This window comes from Euphorbia lathyris, chromosome 3 (assembly GCF_963576675.1).
Source record: "Euphorbia lathyris chromosome 3, ddEupLath1.1, whole genome shotgun sequence".
In the NCBI taxonomy this organism is placed as follows: Eukaryota; Viridiplantae; Streptophyta; class Magnoliopsida; order Malpighiales; family Euphorbiaceae; genus Euphorbia; species Euphorbia lathyris.
In genome coordinates, this window is record NC_088912.1 from 8,950,211 (window position 1) to 8,967,241 (window position 17,031).

Below are 17,031 nucleotides of genomic sequence, written 5' to 3' on the forward strand. Positions count from 1 at the left end.
AAAGTCCAACGGCTCCAGCCGCCGAGTCCTGCACCTCTAACAGACAAGAAGGTCGGATGCGGTCACCACTCTTGTCTACGAACAATGTGGAACCGAGCATCAGCCACGTCCAAGCTATAGCCTGGGTCTCAGGAATCCGATCACCTCCACAGTGCTCCATGACGGAAGCGGCTTGTATACCACCAGAAGAATAATGACAGGCATCTAACTGACCCCGAGTCATCCCAAACAAATCCATCACGCACTCCTTAAGCTCATCAATAGTCGCATCAGCAGTCACCATGGCACCATCTACGGGGATGCGCAATATCTCCCACACATCATGCATCAAAATGGTCATCTCGCCAAATGGCATGTGAAATGATGACGTGTCTGGCTGCCACCGCTCTACAAATGCCGTGATCAGAGCAGCATCTATGTGACTGTGCATAATACCAGGTAAATGGAACATGCCAGATGACTCGATACGCGACTGAATCGTCCTGGAAGAACCACTGTACCATGATCTCAGCTTCGAGCAATACCCTGATCTGGTATGACACCTAAGGACGCCCCTATCCTGACCGGCCTAGATAGCACATGCAATATGTCCCAGAAAGCTCGAGATCACAGCACCATCAAATGGACCCCCGGGGACGGGGTCCTTCACAACCCAGTCATCCTCTACACTCCTCGATCGCTTGCTGCTACTTGAAATTACAGCAAACGGTTTACATTAAATTTTTGGTATATTTTTCAATAATCACGATTAAAACAAATACAAATAAAACATTTTTAAATTTTTCTTACCAGAAGAAGATGCTGCGGTAGAAGAAAATCGTCCGTCTCGACCCCTCGTCACGACGCCACGATATATTGGGATAGTATCAGAACTAGAACGATGCATAGAGGCATCCCCGTCCATATCTATATCAGCCGCCTCATCCTGTCCCTCAGCACGCTCCGCCTGTGCTGCATGTGCCCTCCGGGCGTCCGCCATGAACCGTTGCTGCTCCGCCCGCTCCCGCCGAGCAGATGCAGTAACAGGACGTGAAGACGTGTGTCTAGGGTCAGATCCCTCCTGATCCTGTAATATTATTTATTTAGTATATTCAATTTACCATAATTTTTTTTTATATATGTTCGGGTCTGCCTACGCCCGGTCCGTACAAATTTAAAAAAAAATAAATCAAAATTTGGCCCTTTTTGGCCTGGGCGGGTGGCTTACACCACCTGCCCTAAGGCCCAAACGGGTGCGGCGCACCAGTCGGCCTTAGGGCCGACTAGTGCGCCGCAAACGTTTGGCCCTTAGGCCAAACGGACGCGACGTGCGCTCCACCACAAGGTGGAACGCGTACGATGAGCGATCCACCGTATGGTGGAGCGCATGCGCCGCGCGATCCACCTTACGGTGGAGCGCATGCGCCGCGCGATCCACCTTATGGTGGAGCGCGTGCGCCGTGCGATCCACCATACGGTGGATCGCTCGTCGCGCACATGCTCCACCTACGGTGGAACGCATAGTTCATGCGTTCCACCGTAGGTGGAGCATGTGCGTCGCACCCGCCTGGCTGAAAATCTGGGATTTTAATCCCGATTTTTAGCCCTTAAAATCACGAATTCGTTAAATGTTTGAACGGAAAAACTTACCGTAATACCCATGTATCCTTTGCCGATGCCTACTTTTCGAACATGAGTTATAAATTATATTATAGAACAAATGCAAAAATGATCGAGATATTTACTGATTTTTTTAAACATTATACTTAATTTGGAGAACATAAATTATAAAGTTTAGAATTCTGTAACATTATTTAGAACATCGTCTAACATTTAAAAACATAAATTACAAAAAATATAGAGGAATTAAATAAATAAAAAATTGGAGCATGTTTTTGGATTTTTTTGTTCTATTAATAATTCGTTATTATGCACATTTCTTTTTTTTTCTATTAATAATTTATTATTATGCACATTTAATCGATATTCAATAAGTGCATATGTCTAATATTAAATAATAGAAGCTACATGGATAATGATATATTAATCAGCGCGCTCCATAATGGGTAAGGAAAACAATTGTTGTTTAAAAAAACAGTAAATATATGGACCATTTTTGCATTTGTTCTATAATATAATTTATAACTCATATTCTAAATAACATAACGTATGTTCTAAAGTTTATAGTTTGTGCTCCAAAAATTAAGTATAATGTTCTAAAAAAATCAGTAGATATCTGGATTGTTTTTTCATTTGTTCCAAAAATATAATTTATAACTCATGTTCGAAAAAATATAACACATGTTCTAAAAAACATAACGTATATTCTAAAGTTTGTAGTTTGTGTTCCAAAAATTAAGTATAATGTTCTAAAAAAATCAGTAGATATTTGGATCGTTTTTTCATTTTTTCTAAAAACATAATTTATAACTCATGTTCGAAAAAACATAACACATGTTCTAAAAAACATAACGTATGTTCTAAAAAATATGTCGTACGTTCTAAACTTCATAGTTCGCGTTTTAAAAGTTAAAATATATGTTGTTTCAAAAAAAAAGTTAAATTATATGTTATAACGTATGTTTAAAAAAATATATTTTCTTATATAACATAAATTACAAAATATAAAGGAATTAAATAAATAAGAAATTGAAGCATGTTCTTGAATTTTTTTTATTAATAATTCATTATTATGCACATTTTTTTCTATTAATAATTCATTATTATGCATATTTAATCAATATTAATAAGTGCATGCGTCAAATATTAAACAATGAAAGCTACAGTGCGATGGTATATTAATCAGCGCGGCACATATTATATAAGGAAAGTAATTGGCTCAGTGATAAGTAATTTGGAGTGTAAACAAATGGTTCAAGGTTCGAACCCCCATGGCAGCAGTGTTTTTTATTTAATTTTTAGACTCAAAACTACGTAGTTTTAGTGGTTCTCACCTAAGAAAGTGTCCTCACCTAAGAGGAGGTTCTCACTTGATCCATCCCCTAAACTACGTAGTTTTAGTGGTTCTCACCTAAGAAAGTGTCCTCACCTAAGAGGAGGTTCTCACTTGATCCCTCCCCTATATATATATATATATATATATATATATATATATATATATATATATATAATAAATTCTAAATTGAAAAGTAAAAAAATCCAATCGAAAAATTAAATTGTTTCAGTTCAGTAATTCGATTTTTACCAAATAATGTACACCGAGGCTTCGTTTGTTTATACAAAAATATTATGCAGAAACATATTTTTTCTGAAGAAAGGGTTTTACTCTTTTGAAAATAGTAAAACCTTTCGGACCTTTATATTCAATTTCTTTTTACTCTTTTAAAAACAATAGTCATCCATCATTTCTAATCGAAATCGAAAAGTTACAAATAATTTCTTACTTTTACAATCTTTTTAATTTTTAAAGCAAACAAATTTTCATTTACCAAAGCGGGGGAACAATGTTAAATTGGTCTTAAATATTTAGAGATAAAAGATCAAAAAGTGTAAAATGGTTTGACTATTATTGAACTGTCATACCATATATTCTAAATAAGTTTTTTTTTTATAAACTTAAACAGTATCATACATTTTTTTTTTATGTTAGTTATTTATAACTATATTAGTAACATAGTAAATATTTTAAATACATTGTTGATAGAACTAATTGTTAGCACTTTAACAAATTTTTTTAACGGTGTTAGTGACACATTCAAAATCTTAGACGTAATTGATTTTTAGAAGGTTAGATGTGGCCGTTAAATCACAGTCAAATCAATCTTTTTAGAATTTTGTTAACATATGACTAAAATTGATCTTTCTTAGAATCATTATGGTTAAATTAAAACTATTTCATATGTTATGGCTAAATCTGCATTTCACCTATTATTTTAGAGTTAAATTTACTTTTTATAGTACAATTAGTTAAAAAAAAAAGAAGTCATGCAAACTTTAAAATAAATAATTAAAACTTTGAAATTAAATTGCAATTTGAACTTCACAATTGTTCGCCAACCTAACTACACTATTTGACTTTCAAAAAAAATATTTATTGGAAAGAAAGTCTTTGCCCATGTTGTAAACATTTTTAAAAAAAAAAAAAAAATTAGACATTTGAGCCACTAGTGAAATCTTCAATAGTGGTGATTGAGGATGAAAAGTTTGAAAGAATTTATTAGATTTGAAAAGCTAATTTTGAAAAAAACTGATTTTAGAAGCTTTTTAATAGGTAAATTACATCAATGACCATTGAACTTAATCTATTTTAACATTGTGGCCGCTGAACTTCAATTTTTAACGGTATGATCACTGAACTTTACATTTTTTAACATCGGTGGTCATTCAAAGCCTCAAAACGACTGTTGACGGTCTTAAAATAAAAAATTCAAAGAGTTAATGATATTTTAAAGAACTTTAATTCTTAAAAAAATTCGTTTTAAGGTCATTTAGGTGGTGTTTGGTTAGGAGAGAGATTGTGAATTTGTAGAGAGAGAAAACTCCAAAAAAAAGTGATTTTGGAAAATAAAAAATGTAGTTTCATGATAACGGTCGTTCTGAACAACTTTAATTCTTGAATATTTTCATTTTGAAGTCGTTAACCATTATTTTAAGGAGTTAGTTAAAGTTAAGTGGGCACTGGTGTTTAAAAAGTGTAAAGTTCAGTGGCCATACCATTAAAAATTGAAGTTCAATATTAAAATGATAAAGTTCAATATCCATAGGTGTAATTTATCCGCTTTTTAATTAACTTATGACTCCATCTCTTTTGATGAACATTTTTACCTTTAATTACTATCATTTAACCCCAAATAAATGCTTTATCATACCTTTATAATAATTATTAACAATCGGCTAATTTTTACTAAACAAATTACACAATCAGCTACTCAAATCGGCTGGCCGCTATTTGACAAACACATCATTTCGATTAACATTTGCATTTAATAAAAAAGAATCAGTCGAAAATTGTAATTTTTTTATTAATGGAATTATCCATAGTTTGTCTTAATAAAGCTGCATTTAATTCGTTTCTTGTTAATAAACCAATCATTAATTATTCCTCCAATATTCATAAAAAAATTATTCCTCTAATAAATAAAGTGTTACTTGTACTTAAGTAGTCGTCGTAATATTTTATTATTTTATTATTTGTACAACAATATTAATACCACACTTAAATCTTAATCGTGGAATCTCCAATTCAACTGGTGACTCTTCTGAATCCGGAAAACTGTGCGAGCTCTTAGGGTTGCTTTGCAATTTTTCTCTCCGTTGCTCCTATCTTCTCCGCCTTTTTTCTCATCCTTTGCCGCGTTGCTTCTCTTCAGGTACTTTCTCTTTTCTCTATCTTTCGACTTCACTTCTTCTGCTTCTGCTGCTGCTGCTGCTGCTTTATCTCTCTGTCTGTTCTCTTTTTTCAATTTTTTTCGAATACCTGTTTTGTTCAATCTGCATTGCGTCTCGCGTTGTTGTCTTATGCTATGATTTTTGTAAGGAGAATGATAAGGATTTCAATGTACTTCGCCGGTCCTCAGATTTTGCTGATCTAGTTGATTTGTGCTGATTTTAGTGGCTGCTCCTTACGTATTTTCCTAGAAATCCACCCTAGGCGCGCTGAGACGAACCTATCCAGTAGATTTTTGAGAGAAATTTGACGTATTGTATAAAATATTGAAACGAGGGTATTTGGGAATGGCTGATACTAAATCCTGAAAAATTGGAGGTTTATTTCTTATTCAATTTCTTTTAATTATACCTAAATCCTTTAGGTTGGACAGTTAATGTCAAGGTATTTTTTGTCTTTGTATTCATCTTGTATGTGCTTTAGCTAGCTTAGCAGTTTGCTTCAACTTAATTAGGAGACTCGGAGAAAAAGATGCCTTGGTTGGAACTTTAATCAGGATATCACTTGGCCTGTAGTGAGAGTTTTACAGGCAACTACTGTACCCTTTTTTGTTTGTGTATTGGAGAGAGAAGGAAATATTACATGTATGATTACATCTTGATTATTTTTTTTTTTCATGCAATTGTTTACTAATGTTTTGAAGCTTCTTGTTGTTTTTTTAAGTTGCTTTTCTTATGATGTTTTGAATGACTTAAAATTCTTGCAAACTTTTTATGTAGTTACAAATTTTTACTGCTTCAGACTAGATAAAATGGGAAATATTGTTTTTTTTTAATCTTTTTAATTCAATTCTTAGATTCTATTGACTTCTTGGAGCTGCAATAAACTTATGTTGTTGCAAAATTGTAATACTTTGCAGTCTTTGTAAAATGAACGAAGATATATTTTTTTCTTCCTCGCTCAGTCTTTATTGTCAATTTGTTGCAGGAAGGTGCACAGATTGGTATGTTTAGTTTGGAACTCATTTAGTTTTTGTGAGATTGGATCATATTATGGCTTAGTTCTCCTTTTTGTTGCACCAAATCCTTTTCCTTATTGAGCTAGATGACTTATAAAATTAGTCACAGAAACTTATTTTTTGTACTTGTCTAGTCATGCTTGAAGCATTATGATTGATGCCTTATGCCTTTCTGTTACCTTTTAATTAGATTCTTAATTCTATAATGCTGTTCACTTTCTTTCCTCATTTTTTTATTATGGGGTTACATGTGCCCTGTGGAGAGAAGCTAATAAATGCTTAAACTTGGCTCTCATTTTTTGGACAGAGGTCGTGTTCTGATTTCAGAAGTTCTTTTTCTTGATATTTTTGCACCACCATCATAAGCCTCTTAATTGCCATCAGAAATCTCTTTTACCTATCTCTGTTAGTATTACTACTAATTTTATCATTATTCCTTGGAAGACTTTCACATTAAAACCGCCTTGAGTCTTATCTCATCACATGAGTTCTATTTGAGATTCATAATCTGCAACTCCTGTTGGCCTTTGATTTTTTTTACCTCCTTTCAATATGTGTATACTGCTTCCCATGAATTCTTCTGGCCTCTGTGCCTTCTTCACAGTTTCCCTGCAAGCTTGTTTACTTAGATACATAAGATGCCAAGGGCCAAGGGGAATACATCAGCAGCCACTGAATCATTTGAACCTGAAAACTCTATTGAGTCTGATGAGAAGGTAGATCTAGATGAAGATGAGGAGGAGGATCCCGAGGAGGCAATGGATGAAGAGGTTGAGTATGAAGAAGTAGAGGAAGAGGTGGAAGAAATAGAAGAGGAGGAAGTCATAGAGATGGAAGACGACGAGGAAGAGGATAATGCTAATAATTTTGATGAATCTAGAGCACACAAAAGCATTATACACGATGACACATACACAATGGTTGAAGATGAGCAGGAAAGGAGAATACAAGCCGAGCTTCTTTCGCGACCTCCTCATGGTTCTGAAGTATATGTTGGTGGTATTCCTCTTGATGCATCTGAGGAGGAATTGAGATGTTTTTGTGAGACTGCTGGAGTAGTCACGGAGGTAAGCTGCATTCCTATTTATGGATGATATGCTTTTATATTTCTGATAAAGGTGAATGCCACAATGATTTCTGTTTATAATAGCAGGTTCGACTAATGAAAGGCAAGGATTCAAATGAAAACAAGGGCTTTGCATTTGTGACCTTTAGAAATGTGGATTTGGCTTCTCAAGCCATTGATAAATTGAACAATACTGAATTCAAGGTGCGTTTTCTTTTTATGAATTTACCTGGTGATGAAGTTGTGTGGATTATGTGAAGCAGAAAATGTTACATTTTTATGCCTAAGGTTTAGACATAGTTGTTAAAGGAGCGCCTGACCCTAGGCTCAGGGCTTAGCGCCTCTGCAGCAGAGAGGCGGGCGATGTTCATCGGGCGTGCGCCTGGGGTGCCTGTTGCAGAACAGAGTTTTTAGATTTCAAATTTTATTATGAATATGAATTATAATTATGTAAGCGTTAACAGTTAATTTGAAATTTATTTCATGTATTTTATGATTAAAATTGTGGTTTTTTACTATTTGTTGTATTTTAGAAATGTTAACTGTTGTCATTTATATATATATATATATTTTAGTGTGCCTTGTGCTTAAATAACTACGGGTTTAGAATAATTTTGAGCCTCAGTTCAGTTTTTTTTGTTTTGTTTTTGTTAGATGGTTTCTGTTGATGCTCCAGTTTGCTGATTTTCTGCTTTTATTGCTCAATGCCATTATAGTCTATTCTCTCTCTCTCTCTCAGGGTAAAAGAATTAAATGTTCAACATCTCAAGCAAAGCATCGCTTGTTCCTTGGTAATATTCCTAGAAGCTGGAAAGAGGAAGATCTGAAGAAGGTTGTGACAGAGGTTGGGCCTGGGGTGACTGCTGTGCAATTGGTCAAGGTTAGTATGTCGAATGTAGCTTTTAGTCTATTAGATGTATACTTATTCTTCTGATCATATTCTGAGTCTGGTTGGTTTTACTTGTTATTTCTGCTGCTGGCATTCACCCCATTTCTGTTCATCATATATTATTCTTATTTTCTGTGACATTTGGCCATAGGATGTGAAGACAAACAATAATAGAGGCTTTGCTTTCATCGACTATTATAATAATGCATGTGCTGAGTATTCAAGGCAGAAAATGATGAACCCGAAATTTAAGCTAGGTGATAATGCTCCTACAGTCAGCTGGGCTGATTCAAAGACTGGTGATTCTTCAGCTTCTTCACAGGTATCAAAAGAAATCTCTTTACTGGTTTACTAGTTGTATGTGCATCTACTAAGAGAGGTCATCAGAGACTGATTTTTGTACTGTAACATGTGGCTGGACCTTAGTGGCTTATTGTCACCACTGCATGAAGCAGTGGCCTTTCCACCTCTCCAGTGACAGCCAAATTCTCTTCTCTTTCATTTATGGCTAACGAATAGTTTGTCTTGAGGTGGGCCTAAATGTTATTTTAGATGGAAATGTGAATTAGAACGCTAAAAGTCTAGTGTTTGAATGGATATAAATTTATGCTGTCATGAAATGGGACAGGAAAAATAGTTTAAGCAAACTATTGTGATATAGGTATAATGATTGAAGTGTTGGTAGTGAGCCAATGGAGCAATATGATGATGGGTCAATGGCAATGCTGTGCAAAGCTTAACTCCAGTTTAATTTATCAAATGATTACAGTCTTCTTATTTTTTATGTTAGACCTATTCATAAATCAATTTTGATTGCTACGTTTGTTTTGAATTTTGTTAAACTAGTTCTATATTCTAGCTGTTTTTGCTCTTTATGTTGGGAAGACTCGACTGCTTGGACTTTGAATTGTTTGTATCTCACTTTTCAGCTTGTCTTGCACAGGTGAAAACGATATATGTGAAGAATTTACCAAAAGATGTTAATCAAGATCAATTGAAGAAGCTATTTGAACACCATGGAAAGATTACAAAAGTAGTTTTGCCACCTGCCAAATCTGGACAGGAGAAGAATAGAATTGGGTTCGTTCATTTTTCAGAGAGGTCTAGTGCTATGAAAGCATTGAAGAATACTGAAAAATATGAGCTTGATGGTGATCATTTATTTTGTGAAATATATTGTTGTATTACGACTGGATTATGTACTTAAACTAGTCAGTTATGTTTATTTGTCTTCTGATTTTGTAGGCCAAGTTTTGGAATGTTCTCTTGCGAAACCTCAAGCGGACCAGAAAACTGTTGGAATGTCTAATTTACAGAAGTCGGGTCTACTTCCAGGTTACCCATCTGGTGCTGGTTATGGTTTGGTTGGAGGAGCTTTTGGTGCTATTGGAGCTGGATATGGTGCTGCAGGCTTTGCACAGGTGAGAAGATGTGTGCATGTCTTTTTATTAGAGTCTACAATGTAATGTGAAGTTAAAAACCAGACAGTTGTCTATTTGGTAATGGTCTACAAGCCATTTCAACAGTCCAGTTTCTTCAACTTTTACTAAATTATTGCATGTGTTCGTCGAACTTCTTGATATGAAATTCCTTGTTACTCTTACTGACATAGTAGAAACTTGTTCTGTTTACCCTCATTTTGTTTTATTGCCCATTCTAGAGGTTGCATAAACATAATATCTATCTCCAAACCGTCTTATTAATGCATAATGCGCAAAAATTTCTAATCAAACTGTGCTATAATTCAGGCCTCTTTGCTTAAAGTTCTAGGATGCTAGGGTAATTCTTGCTTTTAATATCAAGTATTTACGTGCTTCTTACTCTCTACTATAAATCTTGTAGATTGTAGCTCTAACTGATTATTTGTGTATATATATGACCTTTGGCAGCCAATGATTTATGGAAGGGGCCCAACTCCTTCAGGGATGGCAATGATGCCAATGCTGCTACCTGATGGGCGGATTGGTTATGTCCTGTAAGCTCATTATATTATTTTTTTTTTTTTTTTTGTTTAGATGTTTATCTTCCTACTCTTACAGTTGAAAGTTGGCATGGATCTTATTAGAGATTAAAGCACTACTTGCCCCTGACCTATCAAAATGTTTGTCTTTTCTCCCTGACCTATTATTTGGTGACATTTGTCCCCTAACCTTTCCAAAATTGGTGAAATCTCAATCAGCCAGTGATTGAGATTTCAACAATTTTGGATAGGTCGGGGGAGGGGGGGGGGGACAAATGTTACCAAATAATAGGTTAGGGGCAACAACAAGCATTTTGGATAGGTCAAGGAGCAAATAGTGTTTCAAGCCATCTTAATAGTGTTAACCTATGTTACATGGAAACTGATACGGAAATAGACACCGAGAAACGATATTTGTAAAAAATATAGGGAATGGAAGCGTGTAAATAATTAAAATGCAAGGGTATATCTATACATTTTTAATATTATAAGGATGTTTTTTTATTTTTGTATGTATACATTAAAAAATTACATAGAAGTTACATAATAGAGGCAAAAAAATTTTTGTTCACTTTTAAAGCTTGTAGAAGATGGTCTAGAAAACGTTAGGAATTTACTGAACAGGCAATTAGTATTTAGAAAACACATTACATCCTAGGAAACGAGCTTCCAAATTCTAACCAACGAGTTTCCAATTTTCTTAAATTACAAAATGTGATCCGGAACGGTCAATACAAGTATCCGTAACGTTTGGGAAACATGCAACTCTTGAGATCAAAGTTTACATTCAACATAGCACTGTACACACCTCATCTATGGTCATTTTAACAGGTCTTTTGGAAGCTATAGCATGTAGTATTGATAAATATGATGTTTGCACTCAGTGTCGGTTACTGAATTTCTTGGATTTGGAATAAATAATAAATACACCTGCAATAGTGAAAAATCAAGCCAAATAAGGAATTTGCTAGTAAAAACTTCACCCGAGAAACTGAGCTGTTTTAAGTGCCTTAGTTTTGAGAGTTCCTCCGTTTCTTTTTTCCTTTCCTTGTAGGCAGCAGCCTGGAGTACAACAACACACTCCACCCTCACATCAGAGGAATTACAGCAAAAATGGCAGTGGGGGATCAAACAGAAGTTTCGGGCGTGATGGAAGCAATGGGCGTGATAGGGGCAGGGATAGACAACAGCGTGGTGATGGAAGCGATGGGCGTGATGGAAGCAATGGGCGTAGGTATCGCCCGTATTAGTTTCTTCTGTTGTATGTTTGTGATCATTTAGTTAAGTGTGCTCTCCGTTTTCTTCAGTTTCTCGTTTGAATATGACAATAAAACCAAAAATTGAATAGCATCAAGATTTTTATGTTCAGCTTATGATTGTAGTCTTGTAGATGGTGTCATGCTGATGCTGGTAGTTCCATTTGTTGTTTGTCCGGTTATTACTTTCAGGTTGATAACTTTCAAGCCTGAAAGTTTTTGGCACTTTATTTTGTTATCGGACTTGTGTATGATCATGTCTAGGGCGGATCTTGTTAACAAAGGGCAGCAACGCCGTATATTTCAGATGGAAAAGATGGGTTATGTACTTGCAGAATTCAGATTTAACATGGACGCTGCTTGGATCAAAGTTTTGTCTATATTATTTTGCTTTTTGACGAAAATGACCGTAATCATCCTTCCGTTTCAGTAGTTTTGGGAGTATCCGGATCCATTCTTCGCTAGAAGCAAGCAAGACAAGACGGTACAAGGTCCTTCTGTTTAGTAGACGATGCTATTTCTCAGTCAGTTTTGTTGATTTTGCAGATGATGATCCTTCATTTCAGGCAGGACGATATTGAGCTATAATCGTGTTGAGTTTTGGTTGTTCTTGCCCGGGTCATCAGAAAACAGACGAGCTCGAACTCAACATTCTGTTTGTTAGTTGCTCACGAGCTGTTTGCGAGTTTGCTTCTGAGCGTTGCTCTTGAGCAGCTTGCTAATTTAGTTCACGAACTTTATTCGCGAATAACTTATTAATTATAATTTTTTTAACAAAGGCTATATGGTTATGAAATCTACAAAACTAAAGTTTACACAAAAAAAAGTATATTGTTTTACATTTCCTTTTTATAGAAATATTATTATTAAACAAATAATTGAATCAAGTTTGTTCATGGGCGTGTTCATGAACATTATAATTGAGTTGCTCACAAGCTTGTTCATGAACCTATAATCAAGCTAGCTTACGAGTTTTCAAGTCGAGTTTTGCAGAACATAATTGAATTTTTTTTGACTTGAACACTAAGTTGCTCATTAGCAGTTCGGATTGAATACACCCTTCTAATCTTTTGAAATGCCTTTTTGCTATAAGCAATGTTTTTTGTTGTGAAGTAAACCTATGAGTTCCGGTCATTATGGTCGTATTGTATTACCGATAGGCACTTTCTGTCGATATGTATGCCTTTCAGGATTGAAGTCCTGAAGTCTTGGTTCTGAAATAATTAGCCTTTCTAATATGATGAGTGCATTACAGAAGTGTTTATTCTTATGTTAATGCTCCCATGGCATGGTTTAGAACACATTTGTAGCATACGAGAAGCGGAGAATTTTATTGCCACTTAGTGAATGATTGAAATTCTGGAAACCCTCCCACCCTGCAGAAGTATGGGTGGCAACGGGGTGAGATTTTCTGTTATCTATGAGGACTCGTACAAGAAAGAGATGAGAACGTTTTTTTTTATTTGAATTCTTGTATCTATTCCTGCAAGTATTGAGGCAGAGTGGAGAATGCATTGTATATCACTAAGAAGTACTCCTCCCTTCCATAATATATGTCTTTCTAGAGATTTTTTTTGTTCCACAATACATGTCATTTTGTTTCAATCTATGCACATTAATTTACTTTTACCAAATATACTCCTGTTTAAGTTGATTTTTTTCATTGGGAATAGATAAAGTTACTAGTAGATGTAATTAATACAAGAGTAACAAAGTCTTTTACTTAAAATTAATTGCATTTCTTAATTAGTGTATATTAATTTTAAAAGACATGTATCATGGAATAGTAGTTTATGTGTATGTCAATATTGGATGTTTAGAAATGCCATTTCTTGGATTTTGTTGGTTATTTAATTCTTATGTTTTTTTCCATATCTATCCAATACATTTTCCATATTTATCCAATGCAAATAGATTGCGCAGCCAACGATTGTCTCTGTGAATCGTATTATCATGTTAGAAATTTTCACCTCTTTTCCCATCTCCTAATCCATAATATATCTCTCTTAATCCATCCAAATGAGTAATGCAGCAAATATTTATTTATTCTTGAAATTGTGTGTAGCACAAGGTACATAAGATTTTGCAATGCAAAAACAAACCGCGTTTTACATCCTTAATAAAAAAAGGGATTTAATTAAGAGTGTTAATGCATTGACTTTATTAACATGACATATTAATTTGTTGATTTTTTGTTGTCGTGAATTTTTTATTTTTCCTGTTTTGTCACGTTGACTTAATCAATATTGGTCAAATTTCTTAATTGCCAACAATGTAAAAGCACGTAATTTTTTTCAGAAAAATACCATAATACGCTACTTACAAATTGCGAATATGCGCATTTTTTCTTCTTCTTTCAGTTTTCCCCCTAGGACTATTAACAACTTCTATAACTACATAGGAAACTAAGTATAATGATGGTGCATATAACCTTCCAGGAATTGTATAATTCTCTGCAGCCAACACTTCGAGCCGCGGCTGAATGTGCCGGAAATTCGCAAGAATTGTTGAATGGAGAACAGAGGTTAGGATTCCCCGAATACGAACTGTCACCGAACAACAAGAATGATCCCGTTGCAGGTAATTTTCCTGATAAATTATTAAAGGAAATATCAAATGTTGTAAGTGATGACATGAACTGAACATTACTAGGAACCTGTCCAGTTAACTGATTATGAGAAAGGTTCAACACTGAAACATACTTCAGCGCAGCAATCTCGTCGGGAATCTCGCCTTCGAGCTTGTTTTGACTAAAATCGACGAAATTTAGCGACGAACAATTAGAAATTGAAGGAGGGATTTTACCCCTGAGATTGTTTCTGCTTATATTAATTGTTGTCAGGAACTTGAGCTGAAATATTTCTTCAGGAATTTCATTTTCAAACATGTTCCTGTCAAGTAATAGACTCTGCAATTTCTGCGAGTTGCTTAACCCGGACGGAATTTTTCCTGATATCCTATTGCTTGAGAGTGCGAACTTCCCGAGTTTTCGACTGGAGACGTTTTTCGGGAGTTGTCCGGAGAAATTGTTGTCATTTAACTCCAAGATTGTCACTTCTGGCATGTTGAAGATTCCTTCAGGAATACTTCCATTGAAGTTATTGTCCGAAATTCGGATTCTTACCAAGGACTTGCAGTTTCCGAGTTCTTCAGGAATCGGTCCTGAGAAGGAATTATTCATCAGAATCAATTCTATTAACTTTCCTGATTTGCATAAATCCTGAGGAATCGGTCCGGTGAGGTGATTGAAAGAAACGTCAAGAAATGTAATCTTTCGATTCCGTCCGAGACTCTTTGGAAGCTCAGAATTGAAGTTGTTTCCCCATATATGAAGCATCTCGAGATTCGGCAAATCTCCGAGGAATTCAGGAATTTGACCTGTTAAGTTGTTCTTGAACAAGTTGAGTAATGTGATGTTCTTTAACATTGAAAAACTACTCGGTATTTCTCCGGTAAGTTCGTTAAGCGACACATCGAGCTGTTTCAAGCTTGTTAGACCGCATAGTTCATGTGGGATCGCCCCAGAAAGACGGTTCAATTGAAGATACAATGCTTGTAAGTGCACTAGATAGCGTAAACTTGCAGGAATCTCACCGGAAAGGTTACAATTAGCCATATCCAAACTTTCAAGCCACGTCATCGACCCGAATTCTGACGGAATACCGCCTTCGTACAAGTTAAAATAACCAAGAAACATATGTTTCAGGTTCTTCAGACGGGCTAAACTTGTCGGAATCTTTCCTGAAAGACTATTACCATTACAAGCAAAGTACTCCAAGCTCCGAATCTCCGAGTATGAATCAGGAATCTCCCCCGAAAAATAGTTCCCACCGAGATGAAGATGCTTCAGACTTTTCAGGTTTGCAATCTCCGTCGGTAACGAACCTGAGAAGTTGTTATTATAGATGTCCAATACCTCAATCTGACTCACGCCAAGGGCGATTTCACCGGGAAATTCGCCCGTAAGGAAATTATTAGAGATGTTAAGAATCTTTAAAGAAGTGAGATTGCCAATCTCTGCAGGTAATGTTCCTGTCAGATTATTACAAGCCAAAGTCAGATTCTGAAGCTTGCTCAAAAGACCAATCTCGGGAGGAATCGTACCGTAGAGGCGAAGATAGGAGACGTTAAGAGACACGACACGCGAGTCTCTATCACAGGTAATTCCAGAGAAGGAGCAGTGATCAGAGGAAGAATTTGACGACGCTTTCCAATCCTCGAGTCCCGAGGCATTTGGATAATCAATCAAGGAGGATTTCAGCTTCAGAAGTACTTGGAAATCACTAGTGTAAGCTGAGGTTGTTTCCCATATGAGAAAAATCAGAAGAAATTTCAGTGAAATACTCATTTTCCGCATACTTTTTGAGCCGCGAAAAATAGATAAAACCGGTGTAAGTAAAACCCGGAGAATGGGAGGGTTTTGTATTTTATACTATGAATAGGTACATTTATATATGGGAAAAGTTCAAATAAAACCCCTGTGATTTCACTAATTTTCAGATAAAGGACTGTGGTTTACTTTTTGTCAAAACGAGGACTGAGGTTTCGCACTTTTAATAATGCTATTAAAACTATCTTTAACGACTTGAAAATGAAAATTTTCAAGAATTAAAGTTGTTCAATGTCATATTTTATATGGAACTACATTTTCGATTTTAGAAAATCATCTTTTTTGGAACTTTCTCTCTCTAAACATTAACTTTCTCTCTCTTTACCAAACATCATCTAAATAATCTCGAAATAAAAAAGTTGAAGAATTAAAGTTGCTTAGAATATTAGTAGTTCTTAAAATATTTCATTTTTGAAGTTGTTAAAGGTGATTTTAATAGTATCAATCGAAAAAGTCCTTATTTTACTAAAGTTAAAAACCTCAGTCATCGTTTTGACAAAAAGTAAACCACAGTCCTTTATCTAAAAATTAGTGAAACCACAAGGGTTTTATTTCAACTTTACCCTTTATATATATAAGAGAAAGCTGATACAATGCAAGAATTATCCACTTAGCACTTTAATTAGTGCAATTAGTTGGAGAATCTGGTTCTCATTCTACTAATTATCTAATAAATTTTGTTTATTTATCTGTAAAAAAAGATAAGAACAATCAATGGAATGATAACATTTGTTTGGTATAGAAATTAAATTGGAATCTTCTATAAATTATTGGCAAAAAGCATAATTAAGCTTATGAACTTTAACTGTTTTAAAGATTAAGCCTCTGATCGTTGATTCTGTTATTGATTCAACTCTTATTTAACTTTTCCGTTGAGTTTGGGAAAGGAGAAGATCGATTTGTCGATTTTAATGCTGAAAATCGCAAAATGGGAGAAGAGAAGGTCGAGCTTGGAAGAACCTACTGGAAATTGATTTCCGTAATTTCTTTTTACTTTTTACTCTCTATTTATCCTGGTCAAAAAATTCGTATTTTTATTTGTCCACGTCAAGGCTGAATCACTCTAACGATGTTTGCCGCCCAAACTCAACGGAAAAGTTAAATAAAGGCTAAATCCATAGCAGAA

General features: G+C 35.1%; 2 protein-coding genes across 6 annotated transcripts; one reads left to right on the forward strand and one right to left on the reverse strand.

Annotated features, from left to right (window-relative positions):
- Window positions 1-5,148: 5,148 nt before the first annotated feature.
- Window positions 5,149-11,644, forward strand: LOC136222371 (heterogeneous nuclear ribonucleoprotein Q-like). 4 transcript variants are annotated; one of them, XM_066010080.1, is made up of 10 exons: window positions 5,158-5,309; window positions 6,652-6,749; window positions 6,949-7,411; window positions 7,495-7,614; window positions 8,150-8,290; window positions 8,451-8,621; window positions 9,243-9,450; window positions 9,545-9,720; window positions 10,189-10,274; window positions 11,314-11,644. In XM_066010080.1, the coding sequence occupies exons 3-10, from the start codon at window positions 6,983-6,985 to the stop codon at window positions 11,507-11,509; spliced, it is 1,527 nt and encodes a 508-aa protein (XP_065866152.1). In that variant the 5' UTR covers window positions 5,158-5,309; window positions 6,652-6,749; window positions 6,949-6,982; the 3' UTR covers window positions 11,510-11,644. The 4 variants fall into 4 exon arrangements, with proteins under 4 accessions (XP_065866153.1, XP_065866150.1, XP_065866152.1 ...); XM_066010079.1 differs by lacking the exon at window positions 6,652-6,749 and adding an exon at window positions 6,314-6,329 and having other exon boundaries at window positions 5,168-5,309; XM_066010081.1 differs by lacking the exon at window positions 6,652-6,749 and having other exon boundaries at window positions 5,149-5,309; window positions 7,498-7,614.
- A 2,064-nt stretch (window positions 11,645-13,708) lies between these two features.
- LOC136223519 (receptor protein kinase CLAVATA1-like) lies at window positions 13,709-15,915 on the reverse strand. Of its 2 annotated transcripts, none has more exons than XM_066011559.1 (2): window positions 15,620-15,915; window positions 13,709-15,547 (listed from the first exon to the last, which is right to left on the reverse strand). In XM_066011559.1, the coding sequence occupies exons 1-2, from the start codon at window positions 15,870-15,872 to the stop codon at window positions 13,893-13,895; spliced, it is 1,908 nt and encodes a 635-aa protein (XP_065867631.1). In that variant the 5' UTR covers window positions 15,873-15,915; the 3' UTR covers window positions 13,709-13,892. The 2 variants fall into 2 exon arrangements, with proteins under 2 accessions (XP_065867631.1, XP_065867632.1); XM_066011560.1 differs by having other exon boundaries at window positions 13,971-14,104; window positions 14,218-15,915.
- Between the last annotated feature and the right edge of the window lie 1,116 nt (window positions 15,916-17,031).

Bases quoted from the DNA above. Each gene is read 5' to 3' on its own strand.
- LOC136222371 (XM_066010078.1), top strand. From the start codon at position 6,983: ATGCCAAGGGCCAAGGGGAATACATCAGCAGCCACTGAATCATTTGAA. The intron at 8,291-8,450 runs GTTAGTATGTCG...ATTTGGCCATAG, and splicing joins CTGCTGTGCAATTGGTCAAG to GATGTGAAGACAAACAATAA. The intron at 9,451-9,544 runs GTGATCATTTAT...CTGATTTTGTAG, and splicing joins TGAAAAATATGAGCTTGATG to GCCAAGTTTTGGAATGTTCT.
- LOC136223519 (XM_066011559.1), bottom strand. From the start codon at position 15,872: ATGCGGAAAATGAGTATTTCACTGAAATTTCTTCTGATTTTTCTCATA. The intron at 15,548-15,619 runs GTACGATTCCTC...ATAATCTGACAG, and splicing joins CTCCTATCTTCGCCTCTACG to GAACATTACCTGCAGAGATT.